Consider the following 24,494-nt stretch of genomic DNA (forward strand, 5'->3'; position numbering starts at 1 on the left):
TATATGCCCAAAGACTCACACACGCCATGTGTGAACACAGCCATGGTCGGTGAAGTTCTATTCACAAGAGCTAGGGAACGGAAACAACAGAAATGTCCTACGACTGAAGGATGGATCACGGGCACATATGCACACGGCAGAATACTGTTCAGCGGTAAAGAAGACGTCAACCATGAACTTTGCAGGTAAATGGATGGGGCTTGAAAAGATCATATTGGGGCTGGAGAGATGGCTCCACGGTTAAGAGCACTGGCTATCCTTCCAAAGGGACCTGGGTTCAATTCACATGACAGTTCACAACTGTAACTCGTTTCAGGGAATCAAACATCCTCACACATACATACACTCAGGCAAAACAATCATGCACATAAGACAAAACTAAATTATTAAGAGGAGGGCTGCCCCCAGGAGCTGCTGGTCAACCCGAACCCCATCGCGCAGCCCCTGGCTTCCTGCCGCCTGACACGCAAGCTCTACAAGTCTGTCAAGAAGGCTGTGAAGCAGAAGCAGATTCGTCGTGGAGGGAAGGGGGTTCAGAAATTTGTCAACAAGGGCATGAAAGGGATCATGGTTTTGGCAGGAGATACATTGTGGATTGAAGTGTACTGCCATCTTCCAATTCTGTGTGAGGACCAGAACTTGCCCTATGTCTACGTCCCTCTAAGACAGACGTGGGTGCAGCCACAGGCTACAAGCGTCCCACTTGTGTGATCATGGTGAAGCCCCATGAAGGATATCAGGAGGCCCACGACAAGTGCCTGGAGGAGGTGCAGGCACTGCCTACACCTCTGTGAGAGTCTGGGCTGCACCCAGCCCCATTCCAAGAGATCTGGCTGGCTGCAGGCAGCTGCCCACTCTAACAGCATCTCCCTATTTCTTGCTGTGTGAGTCTTCCCAGGCAGCTCCAGCAGCTGCTGTTGGAGGTGGAGCCTGCATCTCTGCCATCATTGCCATCTCCTCCTGAGCTTTGGTGAAGACAGTTCCAAGAATATGGGATAGAAGTAAATGCTAAGGTGAAAATGTGAAAAAAATAAAACAATCTCAAAAAAATTACAAAATATGATGAAGAATGTGGCAGGAATTTACACTATATAAATCCTAGGATCCAGCCTTGAGAAGTTTTGTAGCCTCCTCCTCTATCCTGTTGAAATACTATGACCATATCTTAACATAGAATTACAGGCTTTGGGGTCCCTGAAAATCCACCATCTTCAAAATAAAATGGCAGTTTTGACATCGTCTACCTCATTTTCCTCAAACACAGATTTGGATAATCCTGTCTCCCACCAATTTCTCTTCCCAGGTTTTTCTATACGATGGAGAGCAGGGAAATTTCCCTGCTCTGGCTCTAACCCTGGCAAGGGTGGCCAGGGAAGAGCTCCCAGGTTCCAAATGATGTAGCTGCCACAGCGGAACCGTGATCCTAGGAGAGAACTGTACTAGAGACAGAGTCCGTCTCATAGAGGAGGCAAGGTCACATCCAGCAGCTGCCAACCCACATACCCTGACATGTCCCCTCCTCCCTACTCATGGGTTCAGCCAGCCATAAGACACATCTCACTGGTGACAAGGAGGTCATAATCTTTGCCTTGGGTCTCGAGCTGTTTGGTGAGTGTTCCTTTGGTCTGAAGTATATACGTCTTTAACATTGTTTGGTGTTTGTCTCTAGGTTTTGAATGGGGGTTTTGTTGTTTGTTTGTTCCCCCAAGACAGGGTTTCTCTGTGTAGCCCTGGTTGTCCTGGAACTCACTTTGTAGACCAGGCTGCCCTCAAACTCACAGATCTGATGGCCTCTGATGCCTGTATGCTGGGATTAAAGGAATGGACCACCATCGCCCAGCTGGTTTTGGATTGGTTTAAGAGCCTATGGCTTCCAAAGAAAGCCTGAGAAGAAAGTACCTGTCTCTGTGTCTGAAATTTCAACAGCCCTTGGGACTTCTCTCGAGCTACTGTGCGCCTCCAGCTGGTGCAGGGTGACTCATGCCCTGTCTGGAAGTCAGGACAGCTATTTGGGTTGGTATGGGTTTACTGTAGAATAAAGACTCAAGAGGACAAATGAACCAAGGATAATGAACCAAGAAGCTTACTTGTTTGAAGAACATTTGCTGGCCTGGCTTAGCTGTTACCAATCTCTTAAACGTCCCCCCCACTTCTGGGTGGTTCAGTCATAAGGCTGTTATCAACCCCAAGTGTTCACATTGGGCGGCAGACAGAGCTAAGCTCCAGGCTAACAAAGAGGTGTTAGAGCACTAACAACTCTATTGAAGGGGAATTAAAACTATCATTTAGCACTGCACAATACAGTTTATGTGCATGTTAGATCTTGCTGAAGGATGACCACTAACAGACCTTTTTAGTGTTTCATAACAGATTTTTATTTTTCATATGTATGAGTGTTTTGCCTGCATGTATGTCTATGCACCAGTGCATGCCTGATACCCACAGAAGTCAGAACAGGGCATCTGATTCCAAGAGGAATAGGAGGTTGTGAGCCACCATGTGGGTGATGGGAACTGACATTGCACTTAACTGCTGAGCCATCTCACCCACCCAACCATAAGTTGAATTTTTAATGTTTTTAAATTAATTTTATTTCTATATGTATGGGAGTGCTGTACCAGTGAGTGACTACGGAGGTTAGAGGACAACCTGTAGGACTTGGCTCTCCAAGTCACCCAGGGCTCAATGTTAAGACATCATCTCAAAAAATAAACAGAGGTTAAGAGCATTGGATGCTCTTTCAGAAGACCCAGGTTCAATCCCCAGCAGGGACAGAGTGCCTCACAACCATCAGCAAGTCCGGTTCCAGGAACCCCAGTGCCCCCCCCCCCGGCCTCCACTGGTACTGCATGCACAGTGTACACACATTCAGCTAAAATACACATACACATGAATAACTGGTAAACTGTCAAGTCCAAGGAAACACTCTCCAGCACACAGGAGGCAGAGAGAAGAATCTCAAGTCTGAGGCCACACAGCAAGAAGAGATGCTGTCTCTACATGGTAGGAAGTGGGGATGTGGGGGAGGTGTGTCCTGCTGTGTAGCTCTGTGTGGCCTAGAACTCATTCCATAGACCAGGCTGGCCTCAAACTCACGTAGAGATCAGTCTGTCTCTGCCTCCCAAGTACCAGGCTTTAAGGTGTGTGGCGCAATGCCAAGCAAGACTCTGTTTCATTCGATAAAACAAAGTGTAAACGTTTAAAAACACAGGACAAAGGCTGATGTATAGCTTAGTACGTCGGGTATCTGCTTACAGTGGGCCTGGGCCTGTTTCATTCTAAGCAGAACCCCTGCCCAAGTTTTAAGTCTCAATTGACTTCGGCTTGTCACTTTCTCATTGAGTTCCAGCTGTCTTTTCTTGGCGATGGGTGGGATCTCATGGAGACCTGGCTGCCCTTGAACTCTTATGTATTTGAGGATGTCCTTGAATTTCTTTTTTTTTTTAATTTTTTTATTAGGTATTTTCCTCATTTACATTTCCAATGCTATCCCAAAAGTCCCCCATACCCTCCCCCCCCCCCCCCCCCGTCCTCCGATCTCCACCGCTTCAGGGATTACAGGCGTGTGCCAGCCACCACCCCTGGTTTATGCGGTGCTGGGAATGGAACCTGAAGCTTGGAGAACAGGCAAGCACGCTACCAACTATGCTTGTTTTTGCTTGTATTTCTTTACAGATGGCCCAGGCTGCCCTTAAACATTCTGTGTAGCCACGGATGGTCTTGAACTCTCGATCCTCGACTCTACTTCTGTCCTGCTAGGATTACAGCGGACGCTGGAGATGGACCATCTCATAAAGACCAGTAAACACGATGACAAGGCTCAGAAAGATCATCTTAAGCGAAGGAAGCCATACATGAAGGCTGTAGGATGTTACTGAAAAGACGGAGCTTTAAGGGTGGGGCTGGCGTGGTGATGACTGGTTGTGAAGTGTCACTACAAATCCTGGTTTGACAGACAGGTTCTGCACTTTAATTATAGTGGTAGTTACCCGTCTTGTTTATTCAAAACTCAGAACTGGGGTCTGGTGAGATGGCTCAGTGGTTACAGCACTTGTTCTTGCTGAAGATCCAGGTTGGGTTCTCAGCTCCCACAATGCATATCTCACAACTCCTAGTAATTATAGGTCGGCTGCTTCTGCCCTCCTTAGGCACCAGGCACGCACACACACAAACATGAAGACAAAAACACTCATGCACAGAGCGAGGCCGGAGCGAGAAGGAAAAAAAAGAAGTGAAAAGACCCAAAGTTAGGAATAAAAACAATTAAAAAAAAACAAAAAAAAAAATAACTCATACACATTCTTTTAAGAAATCCCAAAACTAAAGCAATAGTTAACTCAGATGGGGCCAATGAGATGGCTCAGCAGGTAGCTAAGGTGCCAGCCATCGAGTCTGAGGTTCCTCTCCAGGAACCAACTGGTGGATGAAGAGAAACAGCTCCCCCAAGGTGCCCTCTGACTTCCACCCACATATGTGGCACATTCCTGCTCCTCATGCATACACAATAAATGTAATTTTAAAATTTGAAAAGAAAACTCAGAACTGTAAACCCAGAAGTGCATGTAAATTATACTTCAATAAATTTCTAAAAAAAAAAAAAAAAAAGAGGCCCAAATACTTCATATTAAAAACATAATATATGGGGCTGGAGAGATGACTCAGCAGTTAAGAGCACTGGCTGCTCTTCCAGAGGTCCTGAGTTCAAATCCCACAAACACATGATGGCTCACAACCATCTGTAATGGGATCTGGTGTACTCTTATGACATGCAGGCAAACCTGCAGACAGAATATGTAATAAATCTTAAAAAAAAAAAAAAAAGAAAAGAAAGAAACGGTGAAATTAAGGTGGCTTCTTGCATCCTCTGACTCACTCCAGGGGAAAGGGTGAATTCCTGACTGTACAGAATCATTGACTGCACAGCATCCCTCCACAAAGGCACAGCTTTCTGCCTTAAGACTGGGTGGTTGGGGGCTGGTGAGAGAGCTCAGTGGTTAAGAGCACTGGCTGCTCTTCCAGTCCTGAGTTCAATTCCCAGCAACCACATCTATAAGGGCATCTGATGGCCCCTTCTGGCATGTGGGTGTATATGCAACAGAGCACTCATAGATTAAAATTAAAACAAAAAACCTGGGAGGCAGGACCAGAGTTCCAAGTTACATGAGGGTTGCACAGCCAAGAGAATGGTAAGAAGGTAAGAAGGGCAAACCTTAAACCCAAAAGCTGGTCAGTGCCTACTTTACCTCAGAAAAAGAGAAGTAAAATTCCTCATTTGGCGAACAAACTGACAAGATGGAGAGACTAACAAGAGGAAGGAAAAAAATGTACATAAAAGACAAGAACCGTCCCGAGGGTAGATGGGACAGAACGAGTCACTCAAGAAGGAACCTGCGGTTGATGCCCTACTGTCCCCCTCAGTGGTCACTGAGCCATTGCTAGAGAGGGGTTAGAGGCCCCTGGGCTCTCATGCAAAATAATAAAAGACATTTGCTCTAATGGAATGAAAATTAAACATCTAGCTGGCCACTTGGCAGGGAGATGGAGGAACAACCCGTTCAGAGAGGACTTGGAGGCAGCTGATTAGGGCCTAGTCAGATGCCTTGGTGACCCCAAGATCTCTCTACCAGTAACTGCCAATAAGGTTAAGGCTACTCATAGCTGTTTAACCAATCATAATCATGTGACCACTCAAGTAGAATCCAGACCATACACAAGGACAGAGGTGAAACAAATAAGACAAGATTTTTTTTAATTGGGTATTTATTTCATTTACATTTCCAATGCTATCCCAAAAGTCCCCCACATGCTCCCCTACCCACCCACTCCCACTTCTTGGCCCTGGCGTTCCCCTGTACTGAGGCATATAAAGTTTGCACGACCAATGGGCCTCTCTTTCCACTGATGGCCATAAGACAAGATTGCACAAAGAGAAGATAAGGAGACATCCTATGGGAAGGGGGGGTGACATGGCAATGTTAACCTCGGAACAATGAAGAGCCAAAGGGATCCTAGAAAATCCCCACATATTAGAAGGTCTGGAAGCCGGGTGTGGTGGTGCACTTCTTTAATCCCAGCACTCGGGAGGCAGAGGCAGGCAGATTTCTGAGTTCAAGGCCAGCCTGGTCCACAAAGGGAGTTCCAGGACAGCCAGGGCTATACAGAGAAACCCTGTCTCAAAAAAAAAAAAAAAGTCTGGAACAAATTTTAGATATAGCCAGAGGGGAAACCTGCCCCTTATTGGATTGGGTAACAGGTTTGGGGAGGCAGGCTTTCCCCACACTTTATCTAACTCAATTCAAGGCAGAAGAACAATGGAAAACCATGAAAGAAGCAATTGAACTGGCTAGGAAGATGGGTATAATTTATTTAATTTACCATGACAGATCAACAGCACAGGCATAGCCCTTGCTCCTGGCATGAGGAAAATTCTAGTTAAGGGCACCCCTCCACATTTGAGAATGACATTTGTCCTCAACTCTGGCCAACCGCCAAATTCTTGGAGAAGCTATCAACTTCTTCAAGCAGACTAACCAGTCCAACGCACAGAATCAAACCAACACCATGGGAAAATTCACCTAAAAGGTGGCCTTTTTTAGGCAAAGGAGGGGCAAGACCACTATCCAGCCCCAACCCTCCATTCAGAAAATCAGGGGTTTAAAACCATCTGAAAGGTGAGATCAGTTACCAGTAAGACAGCCGCAAGGAGGAGGATTCAGAAACAGATTCCTAGGCAGACCAAAGAATGTATGCAATTGACAACTCCAGCATCCAGGAAGGACCCCATACCCTTCATACAGAACCCAGTAAAGATGGGGGTGGTGGGGGGAGGTGGCTGAGTCCAGGAGTGAGGTGACAACTTGCAACCTCTAGCCACCACTACCACACCCCCAAAAAATTATGTAACTATTAAAGGAGTAGCAGGAAAGCCACTTAAAGCAGGAATAGCAATTGCTAGTCTATAATTTATCTCTAAATGTTCTCATAATATTTACACCTGCCCCTAATTGTGTGCCGGGATGGATGTCAGACCCAAATTATTCTCCCAATGGCATGACATTAAAAAAAACTTAAACATTAAAATTCCTCCTATAGAACTCCCCAAAATTAAGGGACCACTTACTAAGCAACACCCTATCAAGGGCTCTGATGAAACCATAACTCACCCTGTAAACTACTGAAGGAAGATGTTATTGAACCCACACAAACTTCCAATAGTCTTGTCTGGCAGTAAAGATGCCAAATGGTCAGTGGGATTCGCAGTAGACTATAGCAACATCAATCAGCTTTCTCCACAAATGCCAGGAGATATAGAAGATATATTCCTTTTTTTAAAAGATTTATTTATTTTATGTATGTGAGTACAGTGTAGCTGTCTTCAGACACCCCAGAAGAGGGCATCGGATCCTATTTCAGAGGGGTTGTGAGCCACCATGTGGTTGCTGGGAATTGAACTCAGGACCTCTGGAAGAGCAGTCAGTGCTCTTAACTGCTGAGCCATCTTCCAGCTCCAGAAGATATATTCTGAAGATTAGGAATTACAATCCACCTTTAATCCCAGCACTTGGGAGGCAGAGGCAGGTGGATTTCTGAGTTCAAGGCCAGCCTGGTCTACAGAGTGAGTTCCAGGACAGCCAGGGCTATACAGAGAAACCCTGTCTCGAAAAACCAAAAAAAAAAAAAAAAAAAAAAAAAAAAAGAATTACAATCCAAAATTTCTTGGCACTACAGACGTATCAGACATTGTCTTCAGTACACCACACCTTGTGGACTGTCAATCTGGAGACTGGTAGTAGACTCTAAGACTATTATCAGCTTTCCCCATCAGTTGTGATGGGCATGTGAAGGATCCAAGGTCCTAGCTGGCAAGCTGCACAAGGTTTTAAATATTCCCCAACCCAGGGACAAAGGTCAGATGCAACACCTAATTGGTATGTTTGTACACTGGAGGGATCACACACCATATTTACAGATCACATGAAACCCTCTATAAGGTTATTGGGATGGCAGCTGATTTCCAATAGCCACAAGAACACAGAGAAGCTTTAGTGACAGCCTGTAAGGTCACCTCTGAGCATGCAACCCTGACCAGTGCTGAACCAGAACTCTTCATAAGGCAAAAGGACCACAAACGTTTCCCTACTGGATTCTACGGCAAGCTTTTCCCATATGCGGAGAATAAATATTCTCTCTTTGAGAAACAAATTTGCACTTTTTATGAGACATGCAGAACCCTACACTCAGTCATTGCCAGCCACCCTATGGTCATAAGGGCACCAAGTCCAATGATGGACTGGATCTGCTCGAAGGCAGAGTCCTCCACAGGCTTAGCCATGGACGGAGAGGTATTACAGTGGAAATGGTACCTATCTGAATTCCTCTGTGACCAGGATGCAGTAGCCTACGCTGCTGTGGTACCTGTGAATTCCTCTGTGCCTTCCCAAACTGGGGAAATAGCTCAGTTGCCTGTAATCCCCATCCCTAAATCGCTCACCCCTTCCCCCAAAAAGAGGCACCTACTGGACTGTGGGGACCAACGGAAGGGTACATTTGGCTAATGCTCGGTCCACTGATGGCTCATCAGCCACTGATGGAACCAAAACTAAATGGAGAGCTGCAGCCTGTAGACCGGGAGACGGAATGGCTGTCACCAAGGAAGGAATTGCCTAATCTGCACAACAGCTAAGGAAGACAAAAGGGAAGTCTCTGTCGTCTCCAATTCATGGTGCCTATGCAACAGAAGAGCTACATGGTCATCAAATTGGAAAACCGCTAACTGGCAGGTAAATGGCAATAATATTTGGCCAGGGGAAGCATGGATGGAAATGGTAAAACTGAGCAAAGGTATCAAAATGTATATAGCCCGTGTAGACATCCACACAGGCAAGACAGACAAAAACATCCGAAAATAATGAAATGCCGAACAAATTGCCATCATGTGCAATCAAGACTAGAATATTAAAACTTGCTAATTCTGAATAAATTAGCAAGGATAATTGATCACACAGTTGCTACACTTGAAAGTTTACCTGTAACACTAAAATACAAGAGTAAATAGAAAACCAAATTAAGTCAGGGCAACCCTGTGAATAACTATTAACAAGGAAATTTAAGGAAAATTAAGGCTGGAAAACTAAGAAGCCTGAGAATGTTAGCATAATTAGTAAGGAGTGAAAGCTAGGACTACACAAACACTGGGACATACAGGCACACATGCTTTGCTCCAATGGCTTGGTAAAAGGAACCTCAAAGTGTCCTGGCAGGCCTGGACACAGGCCATCAGAGATTACGACCTTTGTCCAGCATTAAGACTAGATTCAGACATGGAGTACCAGCTGTTAACAAGGACTCCTAGGCAACTTGATTATAAACTACAAATAGATTTTATTGGACCACTGAATACTCACAGGGGTCTACATGTCTGCAGCCTTATAGATGCTTGGATTAGCTAAAGAAAGCCATGGACCAGAACAGCTGGCAACAATATACACACTCTGGAATTGGATAGCCAGATATGGCTACCCAATAATTATTGAGTCAAGTGAAGAAACATAGTTTGCAGGATCTAAAGTCCAGAGGTGGTCCCAAGCTATAACCCAACTGCTGCTGGTGTGGTGGTTTGAATATGCTTGGCCCATAAGGATCGGTAGTATTAGGAGGCATGGCCTTGTTGGAGGAAGTATGTCACTGAGGGGTGTGCTTAAGAGGTCTCCTCCTATGCTCAGGCTCCACCCATTGCAGCAGAGAGCTTCCTCCTATCTGCCTGAGGATGCTAGGCTCTGCTGGTTGCCTTCGAATCAAGATGTAGAACTCTCAGCTCCTCCAACACCATGTCTGCCTGCATGCTGTCATGCTTCCTGCTATAACGATAATGGACTAAATCTCTAAACCTGTAAGCCAGTCCCAATTAAATGTCTGCCTTTGTAAGAGTTGCCTTGGTCATGGAGTCTCTTCATAGCAATGGAAACCCCAAGACACTGGCAATATATAGAGATGGAATGCACTGCTTAAAATTAAGCTATTACAACTGAAAGGTAGCCTCTTGGAAAAGGCTATTGAAATCACATTCTATGAGTTAAATACCAGACCACAATTAAATAGAGCTTCTCCCTTAGAAGAAGCTATTAAATCAGACTTAGAGCTAGATCAACCACAAGATATTTCTGGGCCATTCAGAAGAAGTTCCTCTAAATGTGTTTACAGGGACAGAAATGCTCAAGACTTAAAGGAGACGGAAATTGTGGCACCCAGAATACAATCTGGACCACAGACAAAAAGGAATATCTAAACCTTAGAAAATCAGATGATCTATAAGAAACATAATGTGCCTAGGACCTGGCCCTATACATTGGGTTTGCACTTTCATAAGGATTGTAATAATAGTCCTAGAATTAATTTACCCAGTACCAGTGCTAACTGAGCAGACAGAGAGGAAACTAGTAAATGACAAAGCAGGGCCACAACAAATTACACCCCATGCCTCATAGAAATGTTAACAAGCCAATTAAGAAGAACACAAGATGGAACAACATCACGGTATTGATCTGCTGGCCCAAGGTACCTTGAGCATTGTTCCTGGGACTCTGTTGAATTCTGTAAATTTAACATGAGCCAGAAAGTCAAGCTCAGGCTCCTTGACAGCACTATTGTTCAATTCACTGTCACCAACACCACTGAGGTTTGTAACAATCGGAGACATCGTCACCTTCATTGACAACCGTATCCACAGCAGCAGAGCGTCATCATTTTCATCAACAACTGTATCCATAGCAGTAGAACATTATCACCTTCATCAACAACTGTAGCCACAGCAGCAGGAGCATCATCACCTTCATTAACAAATGTATCCATAGCAACAGCACCAGTGAATGAAACAACCATAGAACCAACAGCTACAGCAACAAATAAACCAAAAGTAAAATATGATATTTGTGACTCACCCTACAACACCTTAAATGGATTCCTACCAGAATTCTGACCATGAACAATTCATCCTAAGCCTCACACATGCCAGGAACTTGGTCTTGTTTAATAAGCCCTCTGCAAAGCTATTGGGAATATTGTTTGGTACAGCATTTAGGGCTAATGGAGAAAGGCTGATGCCCATTTTGCACCAATTTTGAGAGTTATGGTCACCGATGACCAAGGGGAAGCTGAAAACACCAATTTTAGGAAAGAAACCCACTGAAATGCCATTTGACACAGATTTAGAGAAATATCACAGAAGCATCAGTCATCTACAACTTGCACTGGAGAGAAATATCCCTAGATTATTCTTCCACCTTACAATGAAGATGCGAGATGCCAGCCCCGGAGTAAGATGCCAGACTCCATATTTAAATGTGAAAGAGCAGCAGACACAAAATCCCTCGCAGCATTCTTTGCCCCATATATGTGGCAGATGAACCATCTGCCATATCAGATTATGTTTGCCTACCAGTGCAATAAAACCCCTGGGATCGCATATGACAATGCATACGATTACCCGGGTCGGGGCCAGAATGAGGAGCCAGGTTACTAGACTGTGGAGACATCAGCCACAACCATGACCAACCCACGTGAAGCCGTGATTTGACCCAGACACTGTCAAGAACACCATGCAAGCACTTTCTCTCTTGGAATTCATACAGAATCAAATGCCTAAACTCACTTTCTGGGCTATTCCCACAACTGAACAGGCCAAAGGTGACTGTTTTGTGTGTAGCCAAATTTCCTAAGCTACCCTACCATGGAAACGAGGACATATGAAATAACCACGTGATATGGAAAGCAGAAAATGATTCACTTCCACCTGTCATGGCTGGCTGCACACCACAGCCCTGGGGACACAACGTTACAGATTTCCATTGAGCTTGACTGACCGGCTGCCACCACCCTTTCCATCCACCACATGAGGAGAACCCATGCGGACCCCTGGATGCTCTGTGCCTGCATGGCATTCCAGAGCTCAGATTACACCAAAACACGGCGGCCGTATTTTATACAAACACGACCCATGCACCATATACAAACATAACCATGGCAATGCTTGTTGCACAAGGCCTCGACCACCATAACAGTCTTCTCCACACAAAGAGCAAATCCATTCAGACTGCCTCGCCACGATGCACTGCAATTTCACCACGATGCAATTCATGACTATGTATTTCGCCACTATGCAGGGTTTAACACACCACCAACAAACCAAGTCTAAATTGTAGGAAAGACAATGGACCGCCCTAACTGACCTACCAGCCTCTGTCATACACCACCCTCAGAAGACTTACAACTTGACAACTACATTTACTGACACATCTTTAAGGAAAATTAGGAAACCAAAGCAACAATGAACTCTACGAATTATCTTATTTAATTATGTATTATGTACACAGTGTTCTGTATTGCGTGTATGCCTGCAGGCCAGAAGACGGCACCAGATCTCACTACAGATAGTTGTGAGCCACCATATCTTCACTGGGAATTGAACTAATTGAACTCAGAACCTCTGGAAGAGCAAACAGTGCGCTTAACCTCTGAGCCATCTCTCCAGCCCCTGGAACCCATCTTTAAAACAACAATAACAACAACAACAACAACAACAACAACAACATCTGCTTGCAAATGAGGGAGAATTTTTGGAGCTGCAACACCACACATACGCTCCAAAATGAAATGATAGGCTTCCCAATTCCTCTGGATAGAGACACCAGGAACATCACACACTTGTTTCCTCCCAGAATATGGGACATTGTTTTCCTGTCTGTTGACATTCCAGCCTGGACTCACACTGGCTACCAAACTGATTACATCAGCCCCAGAGTGGACATGATACAATTTGCAACCAGAGGCTGCCCTAGATCCTCTGATTCCTCTGCGCCAAGGTACCAACCACATACACAAGGCAGACCACAGAGACTTCTATTGGTGGAAAGTTTCATGTGTGGATCGCTCCAAACTGGAACCTTGGAAACATACACCCAGGACTTCCCTATTATTTCTACTCCATGATTCTTCCACTACAACAGCTCATGGAATGGGGCACTGGAGACTTTGTGACCCACAATCCCATATTCAATCCATTGCATGCAGGAACTCTGCATAAGGCACTCCAATTGGATGGGATATATGTCTGTCCCATAACGTGGGAATCCCGTGGAATCATAGAAGGCAGCCTGCCACCATGCATCACTGACAGAAGAGAATGGGACAAGGAACAACAAATTCTTCACAGCCCACTACAAAGCAGCATTTGTCAACCCGCCATGAGTGTCCATGATGGCTCCTGACCTTAGCCTACCTGCAAGCCTCACAATCATACTGAGGATCCTGACAATCTCACTCACCTTCAACCTCAAACCACAGCTCCCACCTCAATACCTCTGCCTGAGTCTGGATTTAGGAGACCATCAGTCTTCTCTTACACTTCAGGAAATAGATTTGGGGCAAGAAAACCTTTGCCACTGGTGATTGAAGGAGCCACGTTGGTCTCCTCCTTACTTGGAGCTGGCATGGCCAATTCTGTTCTTTTGGACATCAATGCAGATATGGCAGACATCAGAAATCTTACTGAACAACAAACCGGCTATTAGACACCTTGTCTGGATGGGCTAGCTACTACCCACAAACTGATTACAGGCCTTTGTCTGGGACTAAAGTTATTAAAGCAATCACTGGCAGACACTAACAAAGAGCTGAAAACTTGAAGAGACTAGCCGTAGCCAGCCAGATCTCTCAAAATTATCTGCTACAACTCATTCAGAGGAAAAGACAAAGAGAAGAATGTATCCAAGCAAGATTCACTTTTCGAAGAGTACAGACAAGCCTGCCTGGCTCTTCCCTAAAGGATTTGGAATGGAAACAGCAGTCTACAATACTCTACTGGATCCAAGGCAAACCTCTTGGTGTGAGCAGAGATTCTGCAAAATACATTTAAAATTCTTAGTCTATACATATAATGCAGTCCCAGCTTCTCATACACACCTGTTGCCTAGGAAACTTGTGGGTGGATCTGTTATACTCCCTGATTCTTTCTTATGGACTCTTTGGACTAATACAGAGGATGTCTACTACCCAAAGGAACACACCATCTCACTTGGGGCCAACACCCTTGTGGCACCCACCCTCTGTCCAATGAGCTCCAAGTAGCAGAACTGACCCCTTCTGTTTTTGCAAACCAAAACCACAGACCCTGGCAATGGAGTCCTCATTGCATGTTCCATGAAGGATTTCAACCCACAGCTGACATTTATGATGTCACCACAGATACCTTGGTCTCCACTTTTTATTCTGCAGACCCTGGCTGTGTGACTATATACAATGCGACCAGAGCGACATCTCATTTCTCAGGACGGGCAAACATGTCCGAGATCTCCACACTAACTTTTGAACAGAGACACTTTTTGACTCAGGTATATTAATTATATCCATCATTTGGGTTTTTTTTATAACATTATCATGTGCAAAACTGAGAAACAACACTGGGAGCTAATTGTGAAGGTTACTGGACTATTGGTTGTTCTTTTCATTAATAAAAGAAGAAACACCTAACAATGTTAGGATGCTGCTTTTCTATGATTGGCTTCGCGCTGAGGCCTACAGCTCTGACCCTGCTATGCCCCCTTTACATTTCTGTTTGAAAGCGATTGCATTACCTTTTAATCCTGAATGTGTTTTTCAATTTGATGCATACCAAACCTGGTGAAAATGAACATTTGGGAAAACACCTATATGCCATAGTGATCACGTGACCTGTGATCTACATTGTTTTGACCACTTTACTTAATAATAGTATATTTTAGTGCCTGAGATGTATTTTCCTGCATTTATTTGTCTATTCATCATTGGGATACTGATTGTATTAAGGCCTAGGTAACTGTTATCTGGCTAGCCTGCCATCTTGTGCTGTTATTAGTATTACTAGGAAACTTTCTCATGCCTAAGTTGATTGTGTATTTCATGTTCTGTGCCCTTGGACACCAATCACAACAGAAGTCAGAACTGCTTTGTATAGTTAGCCAAACCGACCACCCAGCAGCACTTCCTGCACCTGTGTATGAGTTTTTATGGTATTTGGCTTTATAAGCTGTCCCTGGGATGGACCCCAACATAAGAGAGACACCTACATCTATTTAGAATAAGGCTTCCATTGTAAGTAGGCGTTTAAGTTCCCAAGACCTCCCTGGGAATTGACATCCTATTTGGCAGAAAGGGCATGAACATGGGTAAAAAGACATGAATGGTAGACAAGGCAAGTTCCCCCCAAAACAGTTGAGTAGCCCAGCCAACAGGAACAGGATAAGTGTACAACAAAAACACGTTCCTAAAGGAGTTCCCTATCCCTAAATCCTGATTGGTGGAATAACTTGGCACAGATGTTTGTAGATCTCAGGCTTAAAAACCCTGTAAGATCTTACGTCGACATCACAGTTCAGCTCCCGAATCTGAACCGTGACCCTGATCAATCAGCCCTGGAGTGTACGCTCAATAAACTATCCCTGTCTGACTGAGATCAGTGAACGTGTGCTTTGTGAGGCGACTCCTGTATGTACCCCAACAGTTATTTGTTTTCTCCTTTTCCTGGTATGGCCTGGATTTACAAGTTGCTGTGAAACTGTTAACAATTCTCTTTTTAAAAAGAATTATCTATTCATTTTATGTATATGAGTACACTGTTGCTGTCTTCAGATACACCAGAAGAGGGCATCGGATCCCATTACAGATGGTTGTGAGCCACCACATGGCTGCTGGGAATTGAAGTCAGGACCTCTGGGAGAGCAGTCAGTGCTCTTAACTGCTGAGCCATCTCTCCAGCCCAAGAGGTGAGACCAAGAGCAATGCTCTACTCTGTGCATCTGGAGAGACACCATCTTGTTCTGCCCTGCAGCTGGAATCTCCCCCAGGATCCTGACCCTTGAATCAAGAGACTTCTGTTAGAGACTGGACCTGACCGTCAGCTAAGATACATTACACAGGTCAGCAGCCTTGGGGAGACAGGCTTAGGACCTCACTCAGTTAGGAACTTGGGAATGTAAACATGGTGTGCTGACCCTCAGCATCATAAAATATAACTTTCCTTATACCAAGTTGTGTATTGCTCATGACACCCTGGTTGCCATGGAACTTGCTATATAAACGGAGTTGACCTCAAACTCTCAGAGATCTGCTTGCTTCTGCCTCCCCAGTAATGGGATTGAAGGAGTGTGCCACCATGCCCAGCCTCCCCTGATGCTTAATGAACTGCTAAGCAAATGCTATGAGCCATGAATGGGTGACTTTGATCACACAAAGGATCTTATACCTCCTATGGGCAAACCCTATGGGTAACCCCAGCTCTCGGGAGGCAGAGGCAAGAGGATCGGTGAAGGTCGCTTCAGATACAGCTCACAGTACTGGGCCAGCCTACTCGATATGAGACCCTGCCTCAAGATGCACAAAAAAGCTGGGCAGTGGTGGCACACGCCTTTAATCCCAGCACTCAGGAGGCAGAGGCAGGCAGATTTCTGAGTTCCAGGCCAGCCTGGTCCACAGAGTGAGTTCCAGGACAGCCAGGGCTACAAAGGGAAACCCTGTCTCGAAAAAACCAAAACCAAAAAAAAAAAAAAGAAAGAAAAAAAGAAAAAAAAAAAGACACACTAAAAAGTTCCCCTTTTGCATACATTCTCCCCCAAATGAAAACATTTTCTTTTTTTTCTTTTGTTTTGTTTTGTTTTGAGGCAGGGTTTCCTGGCTGTCCTGGAACTCACTCTGTAGACCAGACTGGCCTGGAACTCAGAAATCTGCCTGCCTCTGCCTCCCAAGTGCTGGGATTAAAGGCATGTGCCACCATGCCCGGCAAACATTTTCAAAAGAGAGTAATTATCAGGGCTTGAGTGGTGGCTCAGCAGTTAAGAGCACTGGCTGCTTGCTCTTCCCAAGGGCTCACAATGGTCTGTAACTAAAGTTTCAAAAGATCTAACGCCTTCTTCTGGCCTCTGCAGACAGCAAGTGCACAGGTGGAGGTGCACAGACATACAAGCAGACAAAGCACCCATACACATGAAATAATAATCTTTCCTTTTAAGGCTATCATCAAATGATCTGAATATTGCAAATGCTCTTTGGCAAGCAGCTTCCTTCTCCCTCTCTGAGAACGCTGGCTGTTCTAGTCACCATGGTGGAGAACACTGAGTCTCATGTTCTTCGCTAGCATGGGATTTTGATGGACACTGTTCAGTACCAGATATTTTATCCAGCTCTCGTAGTCTGATGACCACATGCATGTGACACCCCATTGGGAAGCCTGCAGGTGCCTCTGAGCAGAATAAACAACAAAGCAGAACACACAGGCAAACAAACACCCAGTAAATTAACTTAGAAAAAACAAAAACAAAAAAAAAACGTGGCCTAAGACGGGGCTGGGGAGGAGGTAGCTAAGAGCAGCTGGTTTTGTTTAATGCCCCAGGAGGAAAAAGCCCCAAAGGCCAGCGTGACTCTGACAACCTCCCAGGGAGGGAAAGATCTTGACCCCAGAGGAGGGCTGAGGATGAGGTGAGAGACCCAAGCATTCACCAGGCTAGAAAAATAACCAAGCTGACAATGACATCCATCCAGAAAGAGGGCTAGCTACCACAGTGGTGGTCAGACATCAGTCTCTCTAGCCATAGCTAGACATTTCTCACCAACAGAGTAACATGTTTATTTTATTTTGTTGGGATTTTTAAAAATTTGTTTATTTATTATATGTAAGTACACTGTAGCTGTCCTCAGACGCCATCAGAAGAAGGTGTCAGATCTCATTAGGGATGGTTGTGAGCCACCATGTGGTTGTTAGAATTTGAACTCAAGACATTTGGAAGAGCAGTCAGTGCTCTTAACTGCTGAGCCATCTCGCCAGCCATGACATGCTTATTTTATTATCTATTTATCTACTTATCTATCTATCCATCCATCTATTGATCAATCCATCCATCCTTCCATTTATCCATCCATCCATCCATCCATCCATCCATCCATCCATCCATCTATCTATCTATCTATCTATCTATCTATCTATCTATCTATCTATCTATGGTTTTCTGAGAGGGTCTCATGTAGCTCAGGCCTTGAACTCACTATGTGTGACTTACACAAACTACTTCAAAATCCACTCTCCACCTCCTGACCTCCCTAGGGCTGGGGTTATAACGGAGCCTGTGCTACCACAGGCAGTTTACACAGTAAGGAGGATCAAACCCGAGCTGCCTGCATGTGACACAAACACTTCACCTCCTAAGCTACACGGCCCCACCCCACCCTGCCCCCAGGAACATTTTGTTATTACTGTTTTGTGTTTTGAAACTGTAGCCCTGCAGGAAGAACCTAACTTTGTGACTTAGAACTTGCCCAGCAAATTCAGTTCCCAAACTCAAAACATTAGATGTTAAATCAACTCAAATAAAAAGAGAAAAGACAGGAATTAAACCAATCTCTTTCCTTCATTCCTTTCCCCCCCACCCCCTTTCTTTCTATTCTGAAACAAGGCCTTCCATAGCCCAGACTGGCTTCCATCTCCCTATGTGGCTGAGTGTGGTCTTGGAACTCCTGATCCTTCTGTTTCTGCCTTTTGAGTGCTAGAATTAGTTTAATTTGTTGGTTGTTGTTGTTTTGTTTGTTTGTTTTGTTTTTTGAGACAGGGTTTCTCTGTGTAGCCCTTTGTGTCCTGGAACTCACTCTTGTAGACCAGGCTGGCCTCGAACTCAGAAATCTGCCTGCCTCTGCCTCCCAAGTGCTGGGATTAAAGGCGTGTGCCACCCCACCTGGCCCAGGTTATCTATCTATCTATCTATCTATCTATCTATCTATCTATCTATCTATCTATCTATCTATCAACACAGGTTCTCTCACTGCTGGCTGACCAACAAACCGAGGGACCTGCCTACCTCTACCTACCCTCAGTGCTGGGATCACAGGTCCACACCAACACGGCTGGCTTTTTATATGGATGACGAGGATCCAAATTCAGGTCCTTGGGTTTGTGCAACAAGTACTTTACTCAGTGAGCCATGTCTTCTGTTTCACGAAGGTTGTACTTAAAAATAGCCATGGGGCGGGGCTGGTGAGATAGCTCAGTGGGTAAGAGCACCCGACTGCTCTTCCGAAGGTCCAGAGTTCAAATCCCAGCAACCACATGGTGGCTCACAACCATCCGTAACAAGATCTGACTCCCTCTTCTGGTGTGTCTGAAGACAGCTACAGTGTACTTACACATAATAATAAAATAAATCTTTAAAAAAAAAAAATAGCCATGGGGTGCTGACACATGCCTTTGGTTCCAGATTCCAGGAGGTGAAGCAGAAGGATTTATGTCGGCCTGTCGGGTCTATGTAGCAAGTTCCTGGATAGGACTACATAGCGAGATTCTGTCTCAAAAATACAAACACACACACACACACACACACACACACACACACACACACACACACACATTTTTAAAAAGCCATCAGGGGCTGGAGAGATGGCCTAGAGCACTTGTTGCTCTCGAAGAGGACTAGAGTTGGATTCCCAGGGTAGCTTGCAACCATCCTAACTCAGTTTCAGGGGACCCGTTGCTGTCATTTGATGTCCACAGGTACTTCGAACGCACATGGTACACATGCACACATTTGGGGGGAGGAACCCATACACATAAATTAATAGAAAAAAAGAAGAAGAAGAATAGCCATTCAGGACATCTTCACGCAATGTGAGAAGATGCTGGGGCTGAGATGGTTCTGTCAAGAACACATGCGCACGTGAGGGCTGTGAGGGCGTATTCCTGGACCTTCAGCTTTGGGTGTGGGTGGAGCAAGGATCCTGGGGTCCACTGGTAAGCCAGTCTAGCTCTTGGTAAACTCCAGGTTCAGTGAGAGATCACAGAGAGGGGAGAGAGAAGAGAGAGAACAAAGCTTCCAAGACCTGCTAAGAGTGAGAGCAGATCTGGACTAGGGACACCCACTGTTTGCCAGGCTTACCTGTGGCCTTTTGTTCGGAGCTGTCCAAACAAAAGGCCATGTCCCTGCCCCCCACCTCTGGTAGCTCCGCTGGGAAAGCAAACCAGCTGTCTCCAAACAGCTTCTAGGATTCCCCTTTTCGTGAGTTAATGCAATTTGCTACTAAAAGCAAACGACCCGGCCCCTAACAAAGCACTTGAGGCCCTAGGCACTGAAAGAGCAGCCACCTGCGGTCCCCTGGCTGAAGTTTCAGTGCCCCATTCTCCGGGAAATACTCTGCTGTCCCCACCTTAGCTTCCTTTGAGTGAGAAAAATGATCTCCAAGCAAAGAGGGAAAGAAAGTGCACCAGCCTCGGAGGGAACACAGCCTCTGTGTCTCCCCAGTTCAGCTGCGCCCTGGACCCAAATCCCTTCTTACTACAGGCTTACAGTGAGTGCTCCGTCTTCCTGTTTGTCCTGATTGCCCATTTTATGATTACTGTGTTGAGGTGGGTGCCCGTGCCACAGGGCATGTGCGGAGGCCAGAGGCGCGCACCCCGAAACCTGTTCTCCCCCTCCCCCTTTACAGAGGTTTCAGGGATCAAATTCAAGTCCCCAGGCTCGTGGAGCAAATGCCATGCCCTGCTGAACGACCTCAGTGGCACTTGGTTTTCCAAAGTCTTACACAGCCCAGGCTGGTGATGAACTCTCACCAGGTAGTAGAGGATAACTCCCTCCATACCAGTTTTTCCCTCAGGGTTTGAGAGATCCCTGCAAGCTCCAATAGCCTAAAAAGGGTCCTGGAAGCACAGCTGGGTTGAAGAAGATGGCTTTCCACACTTCTTGTGCCCACATGCCTTTTATGCAAAAATGTACAAGCCTTCCAAAAAATCCAAACCAACAGCAGAGACCAAACTGACCTCTGTGTTCCTTTTTAGTATTTTTACTCTGAGGGTCAAGACGTGTGCCTGCCTGTCCCCAGCAGCTCTTCCTGTGGGTCCCCAGGAGCCTGTTTTTGGCTTCTGGAAGCCCGCTGCTGCCAGAGATGGGAGCACAGACTGAAACTTCATCTCCTTTGATGGAAAGTACCTTCTCCTACTGTCATCACCTTCTGAGACTCAGAGGCAGTCCAGGAGCCTTTGCCTGCGGACTCAGACTCTTTGTTCCTGTGACTCTGACATCATCAAGCTAGATGGTAATTAGCGATCCTAATCAAAACAAAAGCATCCCTAACCACCCCATGGGCATCCGGCATCCTTCCCTAGCTCAGACAGCTCTTCCCCAGGCTGACACTGTGGCTGCATTGGCAGGGTGACTGACTGGCACACATGAAGCCCTGGGTTCAACTCCCAGAAATAAGGCATAGGAGGTAGATGAAGGAAGACCTGTTCAAGGCAACCTTGGCTACACAGGCAACCTGAGGCCAGCTTGGGCGGCATTAGACCCTACCTCAAATAAATAAATAAATAAATAAATAAATAAATAAATAAATGTATGTCTCAGTGACTAAGAGCACCAGCTACTCTTTCAGAGGATCCAGGTTTCAGTCCTCACACCCACATGGCGGCCCACTACCAGCTGTAACTCCAGTTCCGGGGCATCTGACTCCTCTTCTGGCCTCGGTGGGTATCGGCATGCACAAGACGCGTTAGCACACACTCAGGCTCACACACATATAAAATAATACATCTTAAAAATATATCCACTGAAGAAACATCCCCACTCCAGAGAGATCCTGCCTCAGCAGAAGGAAGACGCTACACAGAGTCAAAAGAAGAATGTGATCATGTAGGTCTATCTTCGTCAATTTCTTCTTGGCCATCCATCCTTTACCAAAGATGGACATAGAAACAGGCAATTTCTTCTGAGCCCTTGGATCATTTCCAAAGGTTCCCACATCACATAAAGAGAGCCGGTGAGACAGCTCGGTGCATAGAGATGCCTGCTACCAAGCTTGGTTACCTGAGTTCAATCCCCAGGACCCACATGGAGAAAGGAGAGACCTGACCCCCTCTAAGCTGTCCCCTGGATTCTCATACACACATCAGAGCACACGTGTGCCCCTCCCACACCACATAAACATTTATTCTTTTTTTTTAAAAAAAAAAAAACCTTTAAATTATGTTTAAAATTTTAAAATAAACCTGTTATGTTTTTCTCTTGTTACTAAAACCTGAGTTCAATTCCTGAGCTCTACACGGTGGAAGGAGAGAACAGACTCCAAAGAGCTGTCAGTCAACTGCTGAATATGTATCAAGGCACGCACACCCAGATATAAATAAACATAGAGGATTTTTGCCAAATCTTTTTGTGTCCGTGGGCACTGCTCAGGTGTAGCAATGATAGAAAGGATTAATAGCCAGCTCACCTTTCTATGCCTACAACCAGCATACACCACGGCTCCCTGGGCTACAATGGCTGCCTCAGATGTTACATAAAGCCTCTCTTACTTCAGCCCTGGGGTCTAGACACCACACACACACACACACACACACACACACACACACACACACACACTGCATCCAATTCCCTCTCTGCAGTACACAGTATACTCACCCTTTGGAAGGAGTCAGGAGACAGGAGAATGTAACCACTAATTCAAACCAGAGAAGCCCAGGACGCAACTGAAAGCCCCTTTTTTCAAAATCCAGCCTGTCTGCAGAAGATTCCAACTTTGGGTACCTGGCTCCCTGTTTCAGAACCCGGAAACCATTCTTTTGACATTCCTGCATGGGAAAGGAGATGAGACCCTATCTATGTAGTCTGGCAACCATCTCTCTTCTTGTTTTTTGTTTGTTTGTTTCTTTGTTGTTTTTTGTTTTGTTTTGTTTTGTTTGTTTTTTGAGACAGGGTTTCTCTGTATAGCCCTGGCTGTCCTGGAACTCACTTTGTAAACCAGGCTGGCCTCAAACTCAGAAATCTGCCTGCCTCTGCCTCCCAAGTGCCGGGATAAAAGGTGTGCGCCACCATGCCGGGCTCCATCTCTCTTCTTAATCAAAGAAATATGGGGACAGGCTGGGGGTGGGTGGTTGCAGATGGCATGAAGTTTAGAGGCCTTCCCAGGTTCAGGCCAGAGGAGGTCACTATTCCTGGACAAGACCACACACAGCATCAGGTGTCTCCCGTTGCCCTGACCCTTACCCCAGGGAGTAAAACAAATTTGTTTTGCTGGTGCTTCTCTGGGGATGGGGGAAGGAGGAGGAGGAGGAGGAGGAGGAGGAGGAGGAGGAGGAGGAGGAGGAGGAGGAGGAGGAGGAGAACCAGACTATGATGGAGAGGTTCCTTGAAACAACTGGCTTCTTGTCACCACCAAACCATCGAATGGTCCCACAGCCCCCACAGACAGAATGAGGACAGAACCAGCTGTTACTGGGAGCTGACACAGTTGCCAGAGGTTAGTGGCCTGTGTCAGTAACCACCCCACTGGTGCAGCGGTTCAGTTTCTCAACCGAGAAACAAATGGGTTAGTCCGAAAAGACTGGGAGGTGGAACTTTCTCTGTTTGGTGAATGATGTGTGATGTGTCTACAGCACCATCTGTTTCTTTTCCCCACCAGTTAAGGACGATCCCGCCCCCCCCCCAAAAAACTTCTGAAAGTTGAGCGACCTAAGACCACTCCTCCATCCAAGACAAGCAGGACAGGAACACCAGGTACTGGGAAGGGAAGGGGAGTTGAGGGGAGGGGAGCTGAGGGGAGGGGAGGGGAGGGAAAGAAAAGGGGAAAAAAAGGAAAGGAAAAAGGAAAGGATGGCAAAGTTAAGGAAAGGGGAAGGGAAAGGAATGGAGAAAGAAAAGAAAAGGAAAGACGGACGGAAAAAGGAAAGGGAAGGAAAAGATAGGAAAAAGGAAAGGAAAGACGGAAGGAAAAAGAAAGGGAAGCTAAGAAGGAAGGAAGGAAGGAAGGAAGGAAGGAAGGAAGGAAGGAAGGAGCAATCGGATCCTCTTTCGGACCCGAGCCTCACTTTTCCTAAAGTGCCCCCTCCCCTAACACCAGGAACCCGCGCGCTCCCGGGACCTGTTGCTATGACCCCGGGCGCTGGCGACCTCCGCCCCACACTCACCCACCGCGGTGATGCGGAAGCCTCGGGGCGGCCGCAGGGCTCGGCGACGCCACGCATCCCGCAGCACCTGCACACAGGGCTGGGGCGCGCGCACCAGCAGCACCCCGCGCCGCAGCCAGCCGAGAAAGGCCAGCCGCGAGGCGGCGCGCGCCAGCCGTGCGTTCCAGAAGCAGCGCGCGTTGGCGCGGCGGAAGGCGCGGAAGAGCGCGCGACCGCCCGGCTCCCCCGCCGCCTGCCCGGCCTCCCGCGGGCTCAGCACCAACGCCAGCGAACCCGGTGCCAGCTGCACGGGCCGCGCCATGCCGCCCGCTCGCGGGACTCGAGATCACTGAGCCCACCTCGGCTGCCCCGGGAGCCCTCTGAGGGGGGCGGGGCCGGGGTGGGGCGGGGCTTTCTAGGGCGTCGCTGTCACTCCCGGTTCCCACAGCAACCAGAAGAGCCGGTGGCATCGCCCACCCGCAGTGCCCGGAGGACCCAGGTCGCGCGTGGGAGGTGACCCAGGTTTGAGCCTCTGCTCCGTTCCTGACCTCTC

At 46.4% G+C, this 24,494-nt stretch overlaps 1 protein-coding gene and 1 pseudogene across 3 annotated transcripts in view; one reads left to right on the forward strand and one right to left on the reverse strand.

The window, feature by feature from the left end:
- The window catches only part of Stox1 (storkhead box 1), a 67,052-nt gene extending 42,763 nt beyond the window's left edge, over positions 1-24,289 (reverse strand). For 2 of the 3 annotated variants that reach the window (NM_001364705.1, NM_001033260.2), the window contains exon 1: positions 23,963-24,289. In NM_001364705.1, coding sequence (NP_001351634.1) covers positions 23,963-24,263 — 301 coding nt within the window. In that variant the 5' untranslated portion in view covers positions 24,264-24,289. Of the gene's footprint in view, positions 1-22,457; positions 22,628-23,962 lie in introns of all 3 variants that reach the window. The other variant, XM_006513474.1, reaches the window with a different exon arrangement.
- On the forward strand, positions 409-1,024 carry Gm47261 (predicted gene, 47261; annotated as a pseudogene).
- Positions 24,290-24,494: the final 205 nt, after the last annotated feature.

Source organism: Mus musculus, chromosome 10, assembly GCF_000001635.26.
Source record: "Mus musculus strain C57BL/6J chromosome 10, GRCm38.p6 C57BL/6J".
NCBI classification, from domain to species: domain Eukaryota; kingdom Metazoa; phylum Chordata; class Mammalia; order Rodentia; family Muridae; genus Mus; species Mus musculus.